Here is a 17,143-nt window from a genome sequence, read left to right as displayed (position 1 = left end):
GTTTGGTAATGTCAGTTTCCACAATGCCGGATTCGTTGATGTAATAGCAGCACTCCTCCCGAAGGAAGATGCAGGTGTCGCCCTTTTCGGCTGTAAGCAGATCTAAGGCCCGCCGGTTTTGAAGGGTGACCTTAGCTAGCGAAGTGACCTGTCTTTGGAGAGAGGCCAGGGAATCGGCAGTGGATGTCAGGGCTCCCTCAAGTTTGGCGTTGAGATCTTTAATTGCCCATAAAGAGTGACCCAAGGCCCCTCCTGAAAACCCTGCCCCAATAGCTGAGGTGGTCAAAGAGATACCGACCATGATGGGAAGGAAAGCAGCACTTTTTGTGCGTGAGTGCAAGGGAGGCTGGAGCTCAAGAAATTCTGCCATGCTGTAAAGTGTAAGCTGTGGGATTAGGGTGACAAGAATGCAGGGTATATTGGAGTTGGGAGGCAGTGAGTTGAAAAGACTGCCATTACACCGAAAGAAGTGACCTGGTTGCGTAAAAGTCTTACAGTCGGAGGTAGGGGTGTAGATAGAGAGACAGTGAAGTGCGCTGGAGGGGGGAGGGGTTGGGCCTACACAGTGGTGGATGGTGAGATTATCTGCGTATTCTGGTTCCCACAGGGGTATGTCTGCCAGGGGACGGAAGGGTTGTCCTTCTGCATGGAAGGAGTAGTTGGAAATATTAAGGGGCATGGCGGCTAGCAGTGGGCCCTGTAGTGATGCGCACAAGAAACAATTGGCAGTGTTGAGGGTGTGGTTGAGAAAGGTGGTGGTGTCTTGAATGAGCTGTAACCAAGAGTAGGAGCGGGGGTAAGAAGATGAAGAGGTGCCGTCAAGAGTTTGGACAATGACTTTTTCAGAATGTCTGATGTCTGATGCAACTTGAGAGATCTGGGAAGGAGAGGGAACATACTCTCGAGAGATATGAAGGGTACTGTGGGGGGTCGAGGACCCCCCGTAGTAAACTGAGGCTGTGACTCTGGTGGCCCATTGAGAGTTCCAGGGATCTGGGATTGATAAGGAGAATGAGCTGTTGGGATATTTTATGAAACGGTTGGAGGAGTAATACTGTGGGTACCGGGAGTTACCCATGTAGTGAATGGCGCAAGACCTGTAGGGACATCCCCGTAGGTGTCTGGCTATCGCCTGCAACAGGCTTGTTTTTGGTCATAGAGGAAGCAGAGGTAGGGAGAATAAAGGTAGCTGCTAGTGAACACTTCCGTGGAGGGAGGAAAGTGGAGGTATAAAGGCTCAGAGCAGCCTTTCAGAGGGCAGTCTGATGTGGCAATGAGGGCAGTAACTTTTGTTTGATGCTGTGTGTAAGTCTGTCTGACTTTGAATTGCTATACAAAGGAGGCTGGGGTGGCGGGGAAGACAATAGGAATGAGGAAAAAAAGCAAAAGAGCAGTAAAGGAGGAAAAAGTCATGATTCGGGTATGGATGGCAAAGGGGGTGAACGGGAGATGCGGAGTTTCAAGGGATCAGAGGGATGAGGCGTGGTAGAGTAGACAGCGTCTTGGGCTGTATCCGAAGGACTCTGGATTGTGACTGATGGGTCTTGGGTGTCCAGAGAAGGTGGGTCCTGGGTGTTTGGTTTCAACCTGGAGATATGAATCCAAGGGGTGACAGAGTTATCAGGCAGTAAGAGCTTGGCGACTGAGGGGGTGGAGAGAATAACTGGGTGTGGACCTTCCCATTTTGGGGTGAGAGAGGGCTGATCCTCTGGTGGCTTATAAAGCACTAGTTGGCCGGGCTGTAAGACAGGAGTATTTTGGGAGGTGGATGGATCAGGAAGGAGCCAATCCTGATATTTCCACAATTCGGTGCAGAGGAGAGAGAGTAGCGGAAGGGCCATATTGGGAGGAATCGGTCCTTTGTGGGAAGGGAGCCCTGGGGGTAGAATTGGGCGGCCTTACATGATCTCAAAGGGTGACAAGAAGGAAGGTTTCTTTGGGAAGGCCCGAATGCGGAGTAGAGCTAAGGGAAGTAGGCGAACCCAGTCAAGGTGTAGTTCTAGAGAATACGTATTTGGAGTCAGTGTACAGTGTGAGAGACGTGTCCCGGGCCGGAGTGCAAGCTCTGGTGGCTGCAATGAGTTTGGCCTGTTGATTGGTTGTACTGGGGGGTAGGGCTCGTGCCTCGATGACGTCTTCGAGGGAGACTACTGCGTATCCTGCGTAATGGGTGCCCTCATGTTTAAAGGAGGACCCATCAGTAAACCAGATGAGGTCGGAGTGTGAGAGGGCTCCTTTGGAGATCGTGGAGTGGCACGGAAGGAAGTTGTGAAGGGCTTCCAGGCAATCATGCGAGGGAGTATGAGGAGAGTAGGGTAAAGGAAGAAGAGTGGCCGGATTCAGGGGCTGGCAGGGGAGGAAAGAAATGTCTGGATTTTGGAGGAAAGAGGACAGTAAGGTCAGGAGTCTGGAGGGAGGGAGAGTCTGTAAACTTTTGTAGGTTAAGAGATCCTTTAGGTGATGTGGGGACAGAATGGTAAGGGGCGCCCCGAATGTCAGTTTATGAGCTTCCTTCTGCAAGAGCTGTCCAGTGGCTAATGCCCATAGGCAGGGGGCCCATCCCCGAACTGTGGGGTCTAATTGCTTGGAAAGATAAGCTTCTGGGGCAAAGGATGGGCCATAATATTGGCCTAGGACTCCTAGAGCTTGACTGGACCTCTCATGAATGTATAATGAGAAGGGCTTCGACAAATCAGGAAGATGGAGAGCTGGGGCTTCCACAAGGGCTCCACGGAGCTTAATGAAGGAGTGTCGGGGTGAGGAGGATAATGGTTCTTCAGGGGGGCCCTTGCTGAGGTCGTATAGGGGTCTTGCCAACAGGGAGAAGTTAGGGATCCACGCTCTAAAATACCCAGCCAGGCCTAGAAAGGAAAGGATTTCTGTCTTGGTTTTGGGAACGGGCAGGTCAGAGAGGAGCCGTTTTCTGTCTAAGGTAATGGACTTTCTTTGTTGAGATAGAAGGAATCCGAGGTAAGTGACAGAAGGGGAAGATATTTGAGCTTTGATGGGGGATACCCGGTAACCTCTGGAAGCTAGAAGGTTAAGTAGGGAGGCAGTGTCAAGTTGAGACTGTTCCCACGAGGGACTGCAGAGTAGAAGATCGTCCACGTATTGTAATAAGGTGGACTCAGAGTGATCATGATGAAACTGTTTGAGGCCCTGAGCTAGGACCTGTCCAAAAATATGGGGACTATCTCGGAAGCCTTGTGGCAAAACTGTCCAAGTAAGTTGTTCAGAATGTCTTGTGTATGGGTCCGTCCAGGTGAAGGCAAAAAAATCTTGGGAGGAGGGGTCCAGAGGGATAGAAAAAATGCGTCCTTGAGATCTAGGACTGAGAAGTGGGAGGCCGAGGCAGGGATCTGCAATAAAAGGGTGTATGGATTTGGGACTAAGGGATGGATAGGGACGATGGCCATGTTGATGAGGCGAAGGTCTTGGATGAGGCAGAAAGATCCGTTGGTTTTTTTAACAGCTAATATGGGGGTATTAAATGGGGAGTGAGTGGGTCTGAGGTAATTTTTGTTTAAAAGATCTTGAATGATGGGTTGGAGGCCTATGAGGGCTGAAGTGGTTAGGGGGTATTGGGCCTGACAGATATACTGAGAGGGGTCACGTAATTTGATAGAGGCAGGAGGACATAGGGCCACGGAGGGGCTTGTAATGTCCCAAACTTTGGGATTTACAGGGTGTATGAGGGCGGAACTGGAGCTTTCATTGGGTCGAGGGGGGTCGTCGGCTATGAGGGCCATAGAAAGGGAGTACTGGGGACTGTGGGAGTGGATATAGTTATGGAAACATGGAGGAGAGAAAGGATGTCCCGTCCTAGTAAGGGGATGGGACACTGGGGCATAACCAGGAAGGAGTGGGAGAAAGGTATGGGATTGTCTTGGATTGTGCATAAAAGGGGAGGGGTTAATGGGAAAATCTGTTTACCTCCTACCCCTACTAAAGGAGTAATGGCAGGCGTGGTAGGGCCCCGGTATTCTCGCAAGACTGAGAAGGTGGCTCCTGTGTCTAGGAGGAAGGAGATGGGGCGACCGTCTACTATTAAAGTAACCCTGGGCTCCTGTTTGGTGATGGAAATGGTCGGGCGAGAAGCCCCCGGGCCCCGTCAATCATCTTCTGCCAGCCCCACTACGACGGGCTTAGGATGGGGGTTGTTCGTCCAGCCTCCCCTTTGGGTGGTTGGGCAATCAGACCCCCAGTGGCCCTTTCTGTGGCATCTGGGGCATGGGGTGGTAGGAGATCTGGGGGAGGGGCATGCCCTTGACCAATGTCCCTCTTTTCCGCACTTGAAACAAGCTCCTGGGAGGGGGCTTGTTTGTAAGGGGCGCCCAGGTTGTGGTTTTATCAGCTGGGCCAGCATTTGGAAATTGGCCTGATCAGCCTTTTGTTTACGGCGTTCTTTCTCCTCCTCCGGTTATGGAAGACTTTAAAGGCCACTGTTAGGATCTCAGTCTGTGGGGTAGCAGGGCCCTGTTCTAACTTTTTGAGTTTAGCTGTAATGTTGGGGTAGCTTTGAGCCAGGAAGTATGTCATAAGGACGTGTCTCCCGTCAGGCGTTTCTGGGCCCAGGCTGGTAACTGTAATAGGGCTTGAGTGGGTCTGTCTAAGAACTCAGAGGGAGCTTTTGAAAATTGACTACTTTACGAGCTGCCTTTTTCAGACCTGCTATTAAGCAGGAGGCGAAAATATCTCGAGAGTGGAGACCCACGGCGGTGTTATAATCCCAGTGTGGGTCTTGTTCGGGGACAGCGGTGGGGCCAGGGGGGTAGGTGGGGTCAGTCCTGTGGGTTTCGGTGGCGTGCGTTTGAGCAAAGTCCCAAACTCGTCTACACTCTTCAGGAAGGAGGGTATTGGCCAGGAGCATGAAAATGTCATGATGTGTGAGGCTGTATGACTGGAGGGTCCATTGAAACTCCCTGATATATGTCGTGGGATCAGTGGAAAAGGAACCTAGGCGTTTCTCACGTTGGGCTAAATCTCCTAAGGAGAAAGGGATGTGAACGTGCACGATGTCTTTGGATGTTGCTACCTCCCGGAGGGGGGCGATAATTTTGGGAGGCCCTCGGGACCAAGTCTGAGGGGGACTGAAGGGTTCTGGCTCAGTCTGTGGGGGAGAAACAGGTGATGAGGGCAAAGACGGAGGAGGCCCCCGGGACCTAGTTAAAGGGGGGCTGAAAGGCTCAGGCTCAATCCGCGGGGGAGGGGCAGGTGAGGGGGATGAAGGCGGAGGAGGTGAGATGGGGGAGGAGATGGTGGGGGAGGAAGGGGGAAGGGCTGTTGTAGGAGAAGAAGGGGGAAGGGAGTGGGCGGGAGGCTTCTGCGGGAGAGGAGGTGGAGGCGGCGGCGACGGCAGAAGAGGGCGGAGGGGTTGTAGGAGGGGGAGGGGCTGAAGGGGGAAGCCTGTATGGCAGAGGTTCGTTGGCCGGGTCAAAGGTAATTGAAGAGGGACTGGGAGTGTGTGGAGGGGAGGGAGACGGCTTGCAGGCTAGGAGAACTGGAGGCAGGGAACAGGTGGTGCAGAGGCTGGGATTTTGAGCTAGGAGGCGGAAAGCCTCGGTAGAGGGAATCTCCTTCCATTTTTTCAGGCGCTGGCAGTAGTTAAAGAGATCGCGAGTGATGTTAAGATAAGAGTTCCCCCTGCCGGCCGTTGGTTGTGATTGTCTAGGGGGCATGTCGGCCAATCTCGGGAGCAGTATTTGCGGAGAAGTTTTGGTTTTATATCAGGCGTCAGGGAGAGGGTGGCTAGACGCTTGAGCAGGCGTTCAAGAGGTGAGCTTCCAGGGAGGGATGAGGAGGCTCCCATGGCTAAAGGACCGAGAAGGAGACAAACAGGGGAAGACGAACGGAGATCCTCGGACTGGGAGCAGACGGCAAGGAGACAAAGGGCGTCCCCGGTGATCCTTGGGGGTCTGCGGAAACTCGTATACGAGTCGGTTTCTTAGGAAGTGTGGGTTGTCACTCAGACTTCTCTAAGAAGGCAGAGTGCCGGAGTCCGAGGAACCTAGTACTAGGAGTTTTTGGCGGAAGGAATGGAGGGGGGGGAAGGGAGCGTTCTCATCCGCAAAGGAGTCACCTCGTTTATGGCTGTTGGAGGAGGGGCCTGGGGGTCCGCCGCAGCCGTGAAGGCCTGAGGCGGGGAGAGTTCCCTCCTCGTCCCCGAGCGTCAGGGCCTTGCCGGACGATCACGGTCAATGGCGCTGCGATAGCTCGGGGAAGAGCGGCCCGCTCTGGGGGGAAAACTTACCCAAAGGCCAGAGAGGAGTGGTGAGTGTGAGGAGCCAGCGCCGGAAAAAGAGGACGAGGGCAAGCTGCTGCTGGTGTCGGGGGGAGACGGGGCCCAGTTGGGGTGTCCTGTCTCCCGGGTTTCGGCACCAATGAAAGGAAAGGAGTGACACACAGCAGCAATTCACCGGAGAATTCCGCTTTATTAGGGAAAGGTGCTGGGTTATATAGGAAGGGGCATGGAGTGATTGAGGTGTCACTTCTACGGGGCTGGTGGCTATTGGCTAGGTGCTGGGATTAGGGGGGCAAGGGGTGATTGGGCTTCAGGTGGCGCCAGCAGGAACCGAGGACTCGGAAGAGAAGCAGGAGGTTCGCCATCTTATAGGTGGGGGCCCTTCAGTAGGTATTAAGAATAATTATCCCCAGGTACTGCAAAATCCTGAAGTTCTCTCTGAACTATAAAAGAGAAAGGACTTTAAAAAGACATCATCTAGTGGGATGTATTTCACCATATTAAGATTCTCTGAAAATTGGAAGCCAAGTACATCGCTCACTATTCACAATATTTGATTAACTGGAATCTTCCATCTCCTGACCACTGGAAAAAAAAGATACAGTATTATATTTTGAAATTCTTAATTTACTAACATAATTATTTACTTTTCATCTACATGCCTCATATCATGGAGCTTAAATCGATTCAATATCCAGGGATTTTTTTTTTTGAAATAATTTTGATTTACGTGCTACAGCAGCATTTGGGGAATCAGCTGTCTCCTTTCCTTTTCAAAATATAGGTACTTATAAAAATCAAATGGTCAAAGAAGAGCATCTAAATTAAAAAGATAGTGTATTTTTTATATACCACAGCATAACGATAGTATCAGAGAATGGTTATGAATTTATAGGGTCTTATTCGACCAGCTCTGTCCTCAGCCTTTATTTTCACTATTAACATACAAAGCAGTTGATGTTTACACATGTTCCATACAAGTGCAGTCTGCTCTGGGCTCTGCCCAGGACACCTACTTTTCTCACTCACTCAAGAAAGTTTATTAGAATGCAATTACGTGAGAATGGCATTATTATGTGGTGAACAATACAATTTTATTTATTTATTTTTTATTAAGGTATCATTGATATACACTCTTATGAAGGTTTCACATGAAAAATATTGTGGTTACTACATTCACCCATAAATTATCCCCCCTATACACCATTGATGTCACTGTCCATCAGCATAGTAAGATGCCCCAGAGTCACTACTTGTCTTCTCTGTGCTACACTGGCTTCCCCATGACCCCCTACAACACACACACCATGTGTACTAATCTTAATACCCCTCAATCCCCTTCTCCCTCCCTCCCCATCCACCCTCCCCCACCCCTCCCCTTTGCTAACCACTAGTCCCTTCTTGAAGTCTGTGAGTCTGCTGTTGTTTTGTTCCTTCAGTTTTACTTCATTGTTGCACTCCACAAATGAGGGAAATTATTTGATACTCGTCTTTCTCCACTTGGCTTATTTTACTGAGTATAATATCCTCTAGCTCCATCCATGTTGTTGCAAATGGTAGGATTTGTTTTCTTCTTATGACTGAATAATATTCCATTGTGTATATGTACCACATCTTCTTTATCCATTCATTTACTGATGGACACTTAGGTTGCTTCCATATCTTGGCTATTGTGAATAGTGCTGCGATAAACATAGGGGTGCATATGTCTTTTTGAATCTGAGATCTTGTTTCCCTTGGGTAAATTCCTAGGAGTGGAATTCCTGTGTCAAATGGTATTTCTATTTTTAGTTTTTTGAGGAACCACCACACTGCTTCCCACAATGATTGAATTAATTTACATTCCCACCAGCAGTGTAGGAGGGTTCCCCTTGCCCTGCATCCTCGCCAGTATTTGTTGTTCCTAGTCTTTTGGACATTGGCCATCCTAGCTGGTGTGAGGTGATATCTCATTGTGGTTTTAATTTACATTTCCCTGATAATTAGTGATGTGGAACATCTTTTCATGTGCCTGTTGGCCATCTGAATTTCTTCTTTGGAGAATTGTCTGTTCATATCCTCTGCCCATTTTTTAATAGGGTTATTTGCTTTTTGGTTCTTGAGGTGTGTGAGTTCTTTATATACTTTGGATGTTAACCCCTTGTCGGATATGTTGTTTACAAATGTATTCTCACATACTGTATGATGCCTTTTTGTTTTACTGATGGTGTCCTTTGCTGTACAGAAACTTATTAGCTTGATATAGTCCCACGTGTCCATTTTTGCTTTTGTTTCCCTTGCCTGAGGAATTGTGTTCAGGAAAAAGTTGCTCATGTTTATATTCAAGATATTTTTTCCTATGTTTTCTTCTAGGAGTTTTATGGTTTCATGACTTACATTCAAGTCTTTGATCCATTTCGAGTTTACTTATGTGTATGGAGTTAGACAATAATCCAGTTTCATTCTCTTACATGTAGCTGTCCAGTTTAACAATACACTTTTAGAATAAAAATTAAACTATTCTCAAGCTTTGCTGGACTCTTACAGGTAGCAAGTTATTTGCCACTGCCTGGCTCCTGGTCTGGGCTCCAGTGTTCCCCAAATCGTGTTGGGAACATTTGAGAATAGTAATTCACCCAGGAAGTTTAATTCACTAATCCACACGTTGATCATTCATTCATTACTCAACAAATATCCATTGGGCTGGTAATAGAAGCTGGGAAAACAGCTGCTTTTATCATTTAGAAGAACATCACAGGTGGGTGAATGATGCCCATCGTTAGCATGATCCCAGTTTCAAACAGTAGCTAAGCACTGAGAGGCTTCATAGCCAGTGGCATTAAGTGAGGAAAAAGCTGGATTCATGGAAAACTAAGCCCAAGGGGAGTCCCCATTTTTATTAATTGGAAAATCAGCCATCAAAGCATTTCACTCATAGCCATGGGAGTCTTTGGGAACCTGTGAATTTGGGGAGACGTGGTGAGGATTGACTAGGAGGGTGATTGGTATCGCAGGGCTTTAAGAGATTCACTACTTATAATTAGTGCTGCTTTCATTAAAAAGAAGGAGGGAAGGAAAGAAGGGACAGAGGGAAGAAGGGAGGAAGGGAAAGAAAAATAATAGATCTCACAAAATACCAACAGGTTGGGCCTCACAGGATGGTCTCTCAATTACATGTATTTCATGCAATTGTCTTTTGCGTGTATTTAATCCTCCATGAGAGGCAGCCAGAAAACCAGTTTGTCAGGCCATTTGTGGCAACTTGAGGTCCCAGCTGATAACCAGGCATTTTGGTTAAATGGGGGCCCATCCAACAACACCTGCTAGTCAGCTCTGCTGACACTGTGTTAACTCAGGAAACTCTCCCACACCCCAGAATTCGTTTGTTCGCTGGACGCCTCGGATGACTTCCTGAAGGAGCGAGTGATGAATCTTCCAGAGAACATCGTGGCGGGGACCCACTATAGCCATGACCGGTTCCTCCGAACTCTGAGCAACTACCGGGACATCAATACCGAAGATGAGACAGTCTTCAACTATTTTGATGAACTTGAAATCCACCCAATACATATTGGTATGAAATGAACTCAAGGGTAACGTGAATGTGGAGAGCTACTCCCAAGTGTCAGGACCCCTGGCCACACCCAGTGCACATCTGTCATAGGGCTGGGGAGGTACAGACACTATAGCCATGTGCTGGGGGGCTCAGGAAATCACAGGATGAATGGGGCACTCCTCCTGGAGAGTCCTCCTACTTGAGGATTTGTTCAGGGATAGGGTGTTATTGTTACATGAAAACATATGGATATGTTATGAGTCACATACCAAACTGGCATTTTAGTGAAGGCACTACAAAGATACGTGTGTGTGCTGCTAGCCACTTTGGGCTATGCCCCCAGCTTCCTTAGCAGCAGCACTCTGTCCCCATAGCACTACAGGGCACTGGCACTCTGTGCAGAGCTCATTTGGGCCTTCAGACCAGCCAGCTACCCCCATAGCTTCTCAGAAAAGCAAATAGCTCTTCATTGCATTCCTACTTGTTTCCTGGAAACACTGAACTCAGAGCTTAGCACACAGCAACGCCCAGTAAATACGATCTCTTATCAACCTCACCGTCATCATTGTTGTTCCTGGCTCCAAATCTCAGCTGTCATTACTATTCCTGCTCCTCTTGGCTTAGTGAACCCCTGAACTTCCTTTCTGGTTTCCTAGATCTTGACCCTTGTTCTTCTTCTGAGTTTGGTGAGAAACCCCTGGCCTTGTGGAAGCACAGCAGCCAGGCCAACTCCCTGGGCTTCCTGAGGGCTCTCTTCACCCCCAAGAGCCACATGAGACAGCATTTGGACCCTGCAGTACTGGGGGTTGCCTAGAGCTCAGGGGTAATGTCAGCACGAGGCAGGAGAGCTGATTCTAGTTCTGGCTCCTGCCTCACTTTTCTCATCTGTGAAATAGGAAAACAATCTCTAGGTAGGGTTGTTACAAATAATAAGAAATAAGAAGCATCTAGCACATTGGAGGAATTCTGGTGGTCATTAATTTTGTTATCACTGCCCATGCCAAGACATAAAATGATGTTAGTCAGAAATAAAAAGGCAACACAATTTATACATGTGCATGTTCTTCTGTTTTGCACCCTAGGAAGTGATTGGGTTTTGCCCTCATCTGGATGTGTCTGTGCATACTGGACACACATTTGATATGTAAAAGCTAAGGATTCGACATGTAATATGGAAAGTAGTTTACCCTACTTAGAGAACTAGGAAAGAATGGTGAGCAAATTTCACAGATTTCACAAAAATAGCGATTGTCATCTTTTCAGTAGAGCCCAGGTAATTATTTATAGAAAAATCAGGAGAGCGCCAGGGAGAAACAGTGAGAAAGACAGAAATGACGAGAAATGAGTGGCCACTGTGTTCCTGTCTCAATATGTGCCTGTCATATTTGGCCTCATCTGCACGCTGACAAACAGGGAGATAATGTAGAAGCAAAGGGGAGAAAAGTGTCATAAGGAGGGGTGTGGGGTAGGTGTCAAGGTCAGGAACACACCTGGCCTCAGAAAGATCTGGAACGGGGCCCTGAAAGATGCGGGCACCTGCCCCCCTGTCTGCACCTCTGGACCCCACTCACTTGTCTGTCAGGGTCTCTACTCTCACTTTGTGCACCAACATCTCCCTCTCCAGTCTGGCCCCCATGGTGGGCTGGGGCCCACCCCCCAGTCTCCGTGTTACCCCGGGAGCAAAGCCTAGAGCTGGACGTGACTCTCTGGATCCTACCTCTACTTTCTTAGAAGGCAAGTCAGGGTCAGAGTGTGGTCAGGCGCCCGCCCCACTGCAGTCGACAGCTCCCCGTGCCCCAGGGTCAGGACAGAAGTATTGCTGGGGCTCCGCTGTTCTCCGCAGCACATTCTTCAAGCGTGAGCCTTTTCAGAAACATTTCAGAGCACTTCAAGCACATCAAGGTTGTAATTACTCTACTGGGGGAATCCGGGAGAAATTATTTAAATGTCAGAGCTCAGGCAACAAGGAGGAAGCAGTCAGTCATGAGGTTTGGTTTTGTTCCCTGGCTTTTGTCCGTTTGTTTGTTTGGGGGGCTCGCTTCTAGCCACCAACTGATACAGTAGCCCTGTTTGCCTTCTCTGCCCACAATAGAACCTGTCTATGTGTCTAGTCCAGGTCAAGGTTACCCAGCACAAACACGGGGGCGGGGGAGGGGAGCAGGGCAATGGCTGTGCGCAGGGTTGGGTGAGAGGGAGGTCCTCTCCGGGGAAAGGTCTGGAGGTGCTCAGCACCAGAATGCGTCCGCTGCACACCCTTCTATGCAGATTCCTTCCAAGCAAACACAAGAGAACGGTGTAGAACTCACCATTTACTGACTTTGGGGAAGAATTGTTTCCCAACAAGACTTTTCTTCTTCTTTTTGGTCTTGATATTAACATAAATCAGATATTCTCAAGTTTGGACATTTTCCTAATCAAATAGGCTAAATGAGATGGTCTATTTTTTTATGAATTGAAAATGTATCCCAGAATCATTGATTCTGAGAATAGAAAAAGAAAGAACCCTGGAGGGTAGCCTGCCTGGTCTCCAATGAGTGCAGCCCTTCCCTCTGTGGAAACTCCCATAGAAGTGGTCCTTGCTTGGATACTTCCGGATGTGGGGAGCTCATTCCTTTTGAGGAGGTGTTTCCTCTCTTTCCCACCGTCATCCACTCAAATCAACAGTGACTGCCAGAACTCAGAGCCTTGACCCCAGTCTGCCTCCCCGTCTGATACTTTCGCCAGTCTGATACTTTCCAGTGAGACAAGACATTTTGAGCTGTGCTGGCAGCGAGCAAAGGAAATCCCCAGTTTCCTTTGGGGTTTTCCAGGGCGATTTACATAATTTACCATCATGAGTTTATAGTAATAAAGCATTTTTTGCAAATATGGCCTCAGAATATATTGCAGGCAGGTCCAGAATGTGAGAATGTGCCTACCTCCTTCCTCTCATTTAAAGATGTAGGAAAACTTGAAGATGCACAGAACAGACTTGCTATCAAACAGCTCATCAAAGAGATCGGGGAGCCTCGAAATTATGGATTAACGGATGAAGAAAAGGCAGAAGAGGAGCGCAGGGTTGCGGAGGAACGCCTGGCCAAGGAGGCTATGGAGGAAGCCGAACGAGAGCAAAAGGACGCCGTAGAGACAGCAGAGAGGATTGCTCGCTGGGAGGAATGGGTGAGTGAGTGTGTGCGGGTGTGAAGTGAGCCTGGGGGGGCAACGCCATTCAGGCCAGTTGCACTTCCCACCCTGCTAGTAGAGAAATACCCCAAGCAAGTTTTGTTGTTGTTTATTTTGTCATATGTATCATTTTTTAAAAGATGCCATCATCTTTTGCTTAGCAGAAATAATAATTATAATAATAGCTAGACATTGCTGCTGGTATCCATAATACACATCTTCGTAAATGTGTTACATTTTGCCACACATCAACCTTGTGGTTTAATTTGCCTTTCCTCCCTTGTGACCTGGCTGCTTCTAATACTTCCCCATGCATTTAAACAATGCAGATCTGGGTGACTAACTTCCTCACTTGCCTCGAGTCCTAACGAACAGCCATCTTCCTGATGTGCCTCTCTGGACACCATATTTAAAATGTCAACCCCTGCCCCTCCCCACAACATATCATATCCCCCTTTATACTTTTTTATTGACCTCTTTGCACTTATTCTATCTAATATACTATAGATTTTGCATATTTGTTTATATTCTTTTCCTACACAGAATTTAAATTACATGAAGATAAGGATTTTTGTCTGTTGTTCACTACTCTATTTCTAATGCCTGGAACAGTGCTTGGTAGCACACTCTACAAGTATTTGTGCAAGGAAAGAACAGAGGAAGGGAGGGAGGAAGGAAATCCTTATGTACCCTTTTTTGGGTGTCTGATTATCTTCTTAGCATAAATTCCTAAATTTGCTAGATCAGACTACCATGGTGTAATTTTTTTTTTTAATTCTCTTCAGTCTCCAATCTTCTGAAGCATAACAAACAAGTTCTTACATGGTGAACAAATTCTTACATAGTGAATAAGTTCTTACATGGTGAACAGTACAAGGGCAGTCATCACAGAAACTTTCGGTTTTGATCACGCATTATGAACTATAAGCAATCAGGTCAAATATGAATATTCATTTGATTTTTATACTTGCTTTATATGTGGATCCCACATTTCTCCCTTTATTATTATTATTATTTTTAATAAAATGCTGAAGTGGTAGGTAGATACAAGATAAAGGTAGAAAACATAGTTTAGTGTTGTAAGAGAGCAAATGTAGATGATCAGGTGTGTGCCTGTAGACTATGTGTTAATCCAAGCTAGACCAGGGCAATAAAACATCCACGTATGCAGAAGATTTCTCTCAGAACAGGGGGGGTGAGGTTCTAAGCCTCACCTCTGTTGATCCCCAATTTCTCACCTGATGGCCCCCCTGCGACTGTGCCTGTCTTAGGTTGTTCCTCCCTTGAGGAATCTTACCCGTCTCTGGCTAACCAGTCATCTTCCGGGGCCATACAGGGAAATGTAAAGTTGGTAAGTGAGAGAGAAGCCTTATTGTTTGAAAAGGTTAGCTTTTTACTTCTTGGCATATTTATGCCCTGTGGCTTCTATGCCCAGCATTTGTCTTGAGGTATCTTTACCACTTGGAGGAATTATGATACTCAGTAAATTCGGTATGAGGCAAGAATTCTATTTAAGGGTTGTAATTAGAAAGGAAGAAGAAAAGCTATAGAAGTAGCAGACAGAAGAAGACATGGGAAGATTGATTATTTCTTTGACATATCTTCTTGTAGAGTAACTTCAGCATGTATAGGTTTTAAACTACTACTTAAATTGCGCACACACATTAACATAATAGGAATACAGTTACATAACCAAAGCAGACCTATAATTACCAACCATCTCCAGTGAAGCCAAGAAAACCAGTTAGGCACCCTAGGCATTTGTGAAAATTTGTCTATGATATGATGGATATTGTCCATGGTGTAATTTTTGATACACATTTCTAAACTACTCTCTGCAAGGGTAAACTAGTTCATGTTTTGTCTACCAGTGTGTTTCCATACACCTCCTCCAACCCTCAATTTTGCTCACACATGCCAAAACAAAACTAATCTCGTTGTAGTGTTCATTTCTCTCGTCACAAATAAATACCTGCGTCAGGCAGGCATTTATATTTCTTCTTATGTTGCATGTTTTCTCTGTCCATGTTTGGGCTGTGTGTCCTTTTCTTATTATTTTGCAAGGACAACTCCTGAGAAAGTAGTGTAATAGAAACAAGAATGGCCCCGGAGCTAAGGGTCTCCCAAGCTGTGCTATGAGAGTCCAAATCCCACTCTACTCTTTGCAGGTATGCAGTCCTGATGAAGTTACTGTGTGTCTAAGTTTCTCCCTCTGTCAAATGAGAATGATAATAGGGACTACTTCATAGGGACTATGGTGATTAAGGTGTTGCTTTATGTAAAAATACAACCAGTGCCTGGCAAATAGTGTACACTCCCATAATACCCTAGGTTTTTGTAATATATTGTATATCGTTTTTCTCAACTCATCATTTATCTTTTAACACCATTTAAGGTGTCCCTCCTGACCACAAAAAAAGTTTTGTGTTCATGTTGTCACCATCAATCTTTTTCCCATTTTGATCTGGGTTTGTTGTCTTGCTGGGAAAGTTTTCCGATAAATAATATCAGAACTCTTTATCTTCCAAGGGACAGAAAAGCAAACTCAAAATGGCTTAGAAAGAAAAATTATGGGTTCACATAACCCAGAAGTGTAGGGGTAGGACAGGCATCAGGTGAGGCTTGATGTAGTGGCTCAGGTGACATGAACAAGGACCCAGGATCCCTCTCTCTGCTCTGCTTTCAGTGTTGGCACCATCTTTATGTGTACCCGATGTGCTGGCCTTAACCAATATCCATGGCCAGGAGGCAGGCTAGACTGATGGATTTAAGTCCTGTCTAAGCCACGAGGCTGACAAGGGAGATTTCTCAGTGGAAATTCAGAATTATAATACTCAAGAGAGGGGGGCTATATTCCGAGCAGGGAATTAACACATACCCGCCAGACCGATACCTTCTAGATGTCCTATTAACAATTCTCTGTTTCTTCCTTCCTCCCTCCCTCTTTCTTTCTTTGACTTTCTTCATCTGGGCAGCTAAAAATCAGTTTGGTTTAAGAAGTGAGGTAGGACCCCATTTATTTTCTAAATGACTAGGCTGTTGCTTGACGCCATTTACATCTTTTCTCTGCTGGTTGGAAATGCCGTTTTCATCATAATGCAGGAAACACACAGTATGTGTTTCTAATGAACTCTGGGGTGAGTTGTGTCAAAGTGTTCTCCCCTTTCTGACTGTTTACTTCACCCACAAATGTTCTATTTGTAGAATAAACGACTAGAGGAAGTGAAAAGAGAAGAAAGAGAATTACTAGAGGCCCAGTCTATTCCCCTGAGAAACTATTTGATGACCTATGTTATGCCAACGCTGATGCAGGGCCTGAATGAGTGTTGTAAGGTCAGACCAGATGATCCCGTTGATTTTCTGGTAAGAGATTTTGGTGTGTTATTTTTTTTTTAATATCAGATTGAAAATAAAATATGCGTAAATCTAAATGGAAATTCAGTTGGGATAGAGAAATTGTGTGTCTGGTTATTTGGGAAATAGCCTCTAATACCATCACAGTTAATAATTAGATTTTTATTACTCATTGGACAGTAAAGGATTTATGTACTCTTATTTTCTGTTGTAGATATTAATAGTACAAGTGTATGACTAGTTAACATCTTGTTGTATTTTCTAAGTTGTTGATTTGTCTTTTTTTCTTTCTTTCAATTATAGGCAGAATATCTCTTCAAGAATAACCCAGAAATGCAGTGAAACTTTAAAGATCTCATGTCACATACCTTTATGGAGATGAGTTTAACATTGTAATTATAAAAATTGCTTCAAACAATGCTGCTCCAGTTTTTGGAAAATTCTTTTTTGTTTTCCCTGCAATCACATACTTTATTAAGTAGAGTCCTTATAAAATGCTATATGGCAATGAGTGACTACTTCATTAAAATTCTATTTGAAAGACAGATAGATAGATATATATATATGTGAATAGCTTGTGGGACCAATATTGATTAAACATTCCTTTTTAGTCTATTCTGCACCCTAATTTTAATTTATAGCATGAAGAAAATCAGACTATATATTATTTAAACACGTATGCTAAAGAAATTTCCCAATTTGTTATGCACTCAATGCTAATGGTGTTAGACACAGAAATAAATTAAGAGCCACAGTAAACTGGACATGACTGGTTTCTGCAAGGTTGCTTTCTGAGTTTCAGGAGCAGTGACCAAACCAGTGAGTCAGAGAGAACTGTAAACCTCTTGGTA

At 46.0% G+C, this 17,143-nt stretch overlaps 1 protein-coding gene across 2 annotated transcripts in view; it reads left to right on the top strand.

Moving 5' to 3' along the window:
- AK7 (adenylate kinase 7) overlaps positions 1 to 16,837 on the top strand; it is a 77,267-nt gene extending 60,430 nt beyond the window's left edge. For both annotated transcript variants that reach the window (XM_036882356.2, XM_036882355.2), the window contains exons 15-18: positions 9,597 to 9,794; positions 12,715 to 12,935; positions 16,143 to 16,301; positions 16,596 to 16,837. In XM_036882356.2, coding sequence (XP_036738251.2) covers positions 9,597 to 9,794; positions 12,715 to 12,935; positions 16,143 to 16,301; positions 16,596 to 16,634 — 617 coding nt within the window. In that variant the 3' untranslated portion in view covers positions 16,635 to 16,837. The remainder of the gene's footprint in view (positions 1 to 9,596; positions 9,795 to 12,714; positions 12,936 to 16,142; positions 16,302 to 16,595) is intronic.
- Positions 16,838 to 17,143: the final 306 nt, after the last annotated feature.

This window comes from Manis pentadactyla, chromosome 11 (assembly GCF_030020395.1).
Source record: "Manis pentadactyla isolate mManPen7 chromosome 11, mManPen7.hap1, whole genome shotgun sequence".
Classification (NCBI taxonomy): Eukaryota; Metazoa; Chordata; class Mammalia; order Pholidota; family Manidae; genus Manis; species Manis pentadactyla.
The sequence above is the reverse complement of the archived record's forward strand: the minus strand, read 5'-3'. Positions and strand labels throughout refer to the sequence as shown.